This window comes from Pholis gunnellus (genome assembly GCF_910591455.1).
Source record: "Pholis gunnellus genome assembly, chromosome: 3".
Classification (NCBI taxonomy): domain Eukaryota; kingdom Metazoa; phylum Chordata; class Actinopteri; order Perciformes; family Pholidae; genus Pholis; species Pholis gunnellus.
The window spans coordinates 29,640,616-29,648,115 of record NC_136529.1 but is presented as its reverse complement, the minus strand read 5'-3'; the positions used below and the strand labels follow the sequence as shown (position 1 = coordinate 29,648,115).

The following is a 7,500-nucleotide window of genomic DNA, read 5'->3' as shown; positions in this document are numbered from 1 at the left end:
TAATGAGTCTCAGCTGTACTCATCTGCAGGAAGTAACAACCTTCTCCTTCAGTGTGTTCAGACTTCTGTTCCTGCCAGCAGCACCTACAGTGAGACCAGAACCATGCATGTAGTCCACATGAAGAGCAGGTTACTCTGGGTACGCCTTGGAGAGGCTCCAGCTCATTCTACTGGAGGAAACAGGTTAAACAGCGTTTTACTCAAATATGAAAGTAAAGGTCTGTCTCAGAGATGAAAGCATAATAAATGTTGTTTCTGGTTTCATCTGCTTGTTAGGTCAGTAAAGCTCCTTCTGAAATGACTGAACTGTGTTATTGTTTCAGGGAAACAAAGATTAGCACCAGGCTTCCTGCTATAACTCCACCTGACATCCCTTCACTGTAACACTGGGCTCATGTCAGCTCCACAGGGCTGAAGCGAAGGTGATGCTTCACTGATGAAGAACAAGATGGACGACAACAAATTCACACACGAGGAGACAAATCAATAAAAGATAGATTTATGATACTTTCATGTATCTTTTATGAGGATTTTATGTGAGACGTTCTGCCTCCATCGGCCTGTGTGTGTGTGTGTGTGTGTGTGTGTGTGTGTGTGTGTGTGTGTGTGTGTGTGTGTGTGTGTGTGTGTGTGTGTGTGTGTGTGTGTGTGTGTGTGTGTGTGTGTGTGTGTGTGTGTGTGTGTGTGTGTGTGTGTGTACCCCACCTGCCTCTTGAACCAGGTCCTCAGGGCTGGCCTTAGGGGATGTGTGTGTCTGTCTGTGCTGGCCAGTTTGTCATGTCGTTGGTATTCCACGTCCATTGCTCTTTCATGTGCATCACCCTGTGTGTGTGTGTGTGTCTGTGTGTGTGTGTGTGTGTGTGTGTGTGTCAGAAAGTGGACACTTCACACAGAATCTGTGAGGAGCAACATAAGTAATGTATGAACAGGTGTGGGGAGCAGAGGATTGGAGGGTTAGTGAGAAGAAGAAGCTTCATGTTGGAGATGTAGAATCAGAAAGCAGCTGGAAAGAGAAGCCATCAGCTCTCAGTGAGATAACTCTCCTCATTAAAAACTGTAGAAGAGAATATGTGTGACGCTAAGAAGACAAACGTCTGTCCTCCTGTCACTCTACTGGAGTTTGGCTCACAGGAAGTTCAACGTCTCCTTCAGGGACTCTGACAGAGTGATGTGGTTTAGAGACACAATCCCACAAATAAGCTTCAAACCAAAGGACTCTTCGTTTGGTTGCTGTGAAAGACAAGATTCATATTTTCCTTTTTGACAGTTTTAATAATCATCAGCAGCTGAATTAAACGTCTGTGTTCAGACAGACAGACAGAGACATGAAGGCGAGGATGACATAAGCGCTTTATGAGATGCTTTGCAGCTGTATCTTTGCAGCTGTATCTTTGCTGCTGTATCTTTGCAGCTGTATCTTTGCAGCTGTATCTTTGCAGCTGTATCTTTGCAGCTGTATCTTTGCTGCTGTATCTTTGCAGCTGTATCTTTGCTGCTGTATCTTTGCTGCTGTATCTTTGCAGTTGTATCTTTGCAGTTGTATCTTTGCTGCTGTATCTTTGCAGTTGTATCTTTGCAGCTGTATCTTTGCAGTTGTATCTTTGCTGCTGTATATTTGCTGCTGTATCTTTGCTGCTGTATCTTTGCAGCTGTGTCTTTGCAGCTGTATCTTTGCAGCTGTATCTTTGCTGCTGTATCTTTGCTGCTGTATCTTTGCAGCTGTATCTTTGCAGTTGTATCTTTGCTGCTGTATATTTGCTGCTGTATCTTTGCTGCTGTATCTTTGCAGCTGTGTCTTTGCAGCTGTATCTTTGCTGCTGTATCTTTGCAGCTGTATCTTTGCTGCTGTATCTTTGCTGCTGTATCTTTGCAGCTGTATCTTTGCAGTTGTATCTTTGCTGCTGTATATTTGCTGCTGTATCTTTGCTGCTGTATCTTTGCAGCTGTGTCTTTGCAGCTGTATCTTTGCAGCTGTATCTTTGCTGCTGTATATTTGCTGCTGTATCTTTGCAGCTGTATCTTTGCTGCTGTATATTTGCTGCTGTATCTTTGCTGCTGTATCTTTGCTGCTGTATCTTTGCAGCTGTATCTTTGCTGCTGTATATTTGCTGCTGTATCTTTGCTGCTGTATCTTTGCAGCTGTGTCTTTGCAGCTGTATCTTTGCAAATGTATCTTTGCTGCTGTATATTTGCTGCTGTATCTTTGCAGCTGTATCTTTGCTGCTGTATCTTTGCTGCTGTATCTTTGCTGCTGTATCTTTGCAGCTGTGTCTTTGCAGCTGTATCTTTGCAGCTGTATCTTTGCAGCTGTATCTTTGCAGCTGTATCTTTGCAGCTGTATCTTTGCGGCTGTATCTTTGCTGCTGTATCTTTGCAGCTGTATCTTTGCTGCTGTATCTTTGTGGCTGTATCTTTTAAATCTTGATCTTTTTTTAATCAGTTAGTTTAACAACCGAGACACATTGTGTCAAATGAAACCTCACAATGACAAAGAGTTGTATTGAGGAAGCAAAGGCTCATGGGAGTCAGGACGAAGGGCAGTTTCTGTGTACAACTGCAGATTAAGTGTGTGTGTTTAGTGTGTTTAGTGTGTGTTTAGTTTGTGTGCTTTTGTTCCTCTGGTTCTGTGCTGTGGAGTGTGTTTGTGTGTAAAGAGGCAGCACATGTCTGGAGGAGTGTGTAATCACATCTTATTTCCCATGATCCTCTGCTCTCCCTCGACTATAACAACCCCCCTTTTCTTTTCCTCTTTCTTCTTTGAATCTTCCCTCTCTCCAGTCTTTCCTATGATACATGAAGCTGTGAGGCTTTTGACTAAAGTCTTGTTTGTGACCTGCACTGAGTGTGTGTGTGTGTGTGTGTGTGTGTGTGTGTGTGTTTGTGTGTGTGTTTGTGCTGAACTCATTATAACAAGTAACGGGCTTGAGGGAGTGTGTTACTCTCAGGTGTATGCACACACACACTCACACAATCAGTTAATCCTCAGGACTTGGAGGAATGTGTTCTTCTAAAAGTCAGAAGCTGTTCTGAGGAAGAGAGGGAGGAAGGAAGAGAGGGAGGAAGGAAGAGAGGGAGGAAGAGAGGGAGGAAGGAAGAGAGGGAGGAAGGAAGAGAGGGAGGAAGAGAGGGAGGGAGGAAGAGAGGAAGGAAGAGAGGAAGGAAGGAAGAGAGGGAGGAAGGAAGAGAGGGAGGAAGGAAGAGAGGGAGGAAGGAAGAGAGGGAGGAAGAGAGGGAGGAAGGAAGAGAGGAAGGAAGAGAGGGAGGAAGGAAGAGAGGAAGGAAGAGAGGGAGGAAGAGAGGGAGGAAGGAAGAGAGGAAGGAAGAGAGGGAGGAAGGAAGAGAGGGAGGAAGGAAGGGAGGAAGGAAGAGAGGAAGGAAGAGAGGAAGGAAGGAAGAGAGGAAGGAAGGAAGAGAGGGAGGAAGGAAGAGAGGGAGGAAGAGAGGAAGGAAGGAAGAGAGGGAGGAAGGAAGAGAGGGAGGAAGGAAGAGAGGGAGGAAGAGAGGGAGGGAGGAAGAGAGGAAGGAAGAGAGGAAGGAAGGAAGAGAGGGAGGAAGGAAGAGAGGGAGGAAGGAAGAGAGGGAGGAAGGAAGAGAGGGAGGAAGAGAGGGAGGAAGGAAGAGAGGAAGGAAGAGAGGGAGGAAGGAAGAGAGGGAGGAAGAGAGGGAGGAAGGAAGAGAGGAAGGAAGAGAGGGAGGAAGGAAGAGAGGGAGGAAGGAAGAGAGGAAGGAAGAGAGGAAGGAAGGAAGAGAGGAAGGAAGGAAGAGAGGGAGGAAGGAAGAGAGGGAGGAAGAGAGGAAGGAAGGAAGAGAGGGAGGAAGGAAGAGAGGGAGGAAGGAAGAGAGGGAGGGAGGAAGAGAGGGAGGGAGGAAGAGAGGAAGGAAGGAAGAGAGGGAGGAAGGAAGAGAGGGAGGAAGGAAGAGAGGAAGGAAGAGAGGGAGGAAGGAAGAGAGGAAGGAAGAGAGGGAGGAAGGAAGAGAGGAAGGAAGAGAGGAAGGAAGAGAGGAAGGAAGAGAGGGAGGAAGGAAGAGAGGGAGGAAGGAAGAGAGGGAGGAAGGAAGAGAGGGAGGAAGGAAGAGAGGAAGGAAGAGAGGAAGGAAGAGAGGAAGGAAGAGAGGAAGGAAGTTAGTGAGTAATATTTAGTGGTATACCCCCCCCCCCCCCCCCCCGGAGGACTCTGACTCCACAGCTTCATTAAAACGTGGTTTTGATGTCTCTAACTCGTCGTTGGGCTTCTTGTTTAACTTCAACAGTTGATGGATCAACAACCTTCATCACATTATTCAAAAGCAACAACTTTCATCATCTGCTCGTCGTGATGATGATGATGATGATGATGATGAAGGGTAATAACACGTTGTGCTCGTGAAGAGTTCAGCTCCGTCATCAGGAGCTTCTGTTTTCACTAAAAGTAAAGGTTAGAAGAGAACATTTACATAATGATGCTGCTGCTTCACCAACACTTTGATGTATTCAGCTAGAAATACTCAGTGATGAACTTTGGGACCTGATTTATTTGAACAAAACAGATGTACGGCAATTTGCAATAAAAGTAAATAAATTATGAATTTGTTCCACTCAAACACGGCATGAGGTGGTTATTAATACACCTGATGAGCTGTGTGTGTGTGTGTGTGTGTGTGAGAGCATTTACTGATAACACAACAACATTAATGAACGAATGTGTGAATAGGAAAAGAAACGAGTGTGTTTCCATCTTTAGACGAGTTTCAGACAGAAACCTGTTGATGAGTCAGAGTCTCTCCTGTTAGTGACATCAGAACCCATCACGAGGTTCAAAGGTTCTTCTGTGGTTAAAGGATTTATTTCCTGTTTATTACATTTGATTCCTCTGAGATTGTAAAGACTGAACTCTGTGCTGAGTGATGACATCATCACAACATTCATGTTTCTATCAGAACAAACTGGACTATAGAAACATAAGCAGATATTATCCTGTAAGAGCTTCATGAAAAACTCTTTCTGTTGGCTTCAGTCAAATATTCACTCCTGAAAACACGTCAGTGACGTAATCAGAAGAACTCAAATATGTAAAAGCCGTCACCTGACAGATGTGATCAGCTTTATATCGCCTTCATTAGTTTCTCATTGTGATTCTCACTGTAACGGATTCTTCCATCTCTTCCTCTACCTGGGTGATACCTCACACACACACACACACTGTGTGGCGTCACAGCTGATTCCTCTACAGCATCACATCGTTTACATTTGAACTCTGACTGGAGAAAGATTCTGAACCGTCTGTTATCATCTTGTGGGATATTTTTATTACATCAATGGAGGTCTGCAGATAGAAGGTGATCAGCTGTGTGTGTGTTGTGTGACTCAGCAGGACAAGTTGTTTGATTGACTTTGTTAATAGAATCTTCTCTGATACCAAACATGAGGATCAGAATAATGGACGCTGAACTAACCCGCTCTGTTCCGTCTCACAGCTCCACCGACCCCCATCGCCCCTCCTGAGCTTCTAGCCGTCGGCGCCACGTACCTTTGGATCAAACCCAACGCCAACAGCATCATCGGAGACGGGCCCATCATCCTGAAGGAGGTGGAGTACCGAACCACGTCAGGTAACTGGGCGGAGACCCACGTGGTGGACTCCCCCACCTATAAACTGTGGCACCTGGACCCTGATGTGGAGTACGAGATCAAGGTCCTTCTGTCCAGACCTGGGGAGGGAGGAACAGGACCACCGGGTCCGCCGCTGGTCACCAGGACCAAATGTGCAGGTGGGTGCCTCTGTTATCTTGTCCCTTCTGTCTTTCTTAGAGGTTTTACGTTTATCTCAGGTTTGTTCACTTCTTTCCATTATTTACTGTGTTGTTGATTCGATGTAGTTCTTGCTGGTCTGGGTTCTGTTGTTGAGGATCAGTACCTTTCTGCTCTGGTCCTGCTGTGTCTTCATGTTCTACACTCAAAGTATGAACTGAACACTTAACTCACTTATCAAATAGAATGTAGGCCGACTGCAGAAGGAGGTGAAGAAACTGGGTTCTAGAATGGTTAGGGTTCTAGATGGGTTAGGGTTCTAGAATGGTTATGTTGCTGGAATGGTTAATGTTCTAGAATGGTTAGGGTTCTAGAATGGACCTTTTGGACCCGAAGCCTTTTTTTAGGCCTTTTCTCGAAAATTGTAACCCATACAAAAGAGACTACAATTCTGTAACTACAAGGTCTATTTTAAAAATGTTGATGCTTGAATAACACGAGGGATTGTGAGATTTGATGAGATGAGTAAATATTGTGTATATGTTACCGGTTAATAGTAGCTGAAGACTGAACACAGCAAACAGGGAAAATTCCCAAGTTCGTCTGAAGAAAAAGCACTGTAATTTATTAAATGAGGCCCTGGCTAGCCTAAAAACATTCCCAATTCATAGCACAAAGGGTGCAGGTGCCTCACAAAAAGATTTGGTGTAAATAAAGTGAAGCAAACCCCAATTATAGGTGTTTATCTAAAAAAAAACATGCGAAATTCTCATTTTATATACTTTATAATTATATATTTCACTTTATTTGTCACTCATATTGTACAATCTATCCTAACAGAGCTGTTTGGCATCATTTTGGCATAATTCTGACCCATTCTGACCCATTCTGACCCATTTTGACCCATTTTGACGTGTCATATCTCTCCTGGATGTCTCTGTCTGTTTGTCTGGAGCCCTTGCTCAGCCTGTGGTTGGTGGATCTTGTCATGTGACATCTCATTAGATCCAGGTGCTCAAAACGAACACACTCGTGTGTTTCATGAAGTGATTGACAGAAGTTTGAGCCAATAAAACTCCAAAACCGTGCAGCGGTCAGCCCCCAAGCCCCAAGCCCCTGTATGATTCGCCGCCGGCATTCTGACCACCATGTTGGCTCAGATGAACGGAGAAACTCCATTTTAAGTTCCAGACGTACCTACTGAGCAGACGAACGCATTACTAATAAGGAATAATTGCGGATTTCACCGTTTTGGCCCTCAAAACCGTCTCAAGGTATGATACAGTTATAATATTTTCGCAGTGTGGGAGTTGTGCTTTCTGTGGCTTGTTGGCTGTAACTCCTGAACGCTTTGACGGAGAGTAATTTGGAAGCTACCGTTGAACTCTGTGTGGAATGCTAATGTTGTTAGCGGTGTGATTTGCCGGGTAAGATGCTATGCCCGAGATTCACGAAGCATTCTCTGAGTTGTTGTCTTGCCGGCTGTGGCGATATTGTGGCGAATCTTCTTAGTTAGTTAGTAGAATAGTTTATAATGGTGTTTGTAGTGTGTAAAATGGTTAACGTGATTACATTAAGGAGACTTTTTTCGATAAAAAAAAAAAAAAAAAAATTTAATTTCTTTTTTTAATTTCGTTATGAACTTTAATTTCTACGACGCTCTCTTCGATTAAAAATCTCGTAAACCCCAAATGGGGCTCGCTCGGGTCCAAGAGGAGCTTCTAGAATGGTTAGGGTTCTAGAATGTTTGAAGCTCGGTCTGGGTCTAACAA

The 7,500-nt window shown here is 44.5% G+C and overlaps 1 protein-coding gene across 1 annotated transcript in view; it reads left to right on the top strand.

Annotated features, from left to right (window-relative positions):
* Positions 1–7,500, top strand: part of ptprt (protein tyrosine phosphatase receptor type T) — a gene marked incomplete at its 3' end in the record, with an annotated part of 196,071 nt that overhangs the window by 13,303 nt on the left and 175,268 nt on the right. The window contains exon 3 of the mRNA XM_079185368.1: positions 5,455–5,748. Within this exon, the coding sequence (XP_079041494.1) occupies positions 5,455–5,748 (294 nt within the window). The remainder of the gene's footprint in view (positions 1–5,454; positions 5,749–7,500) is intronic.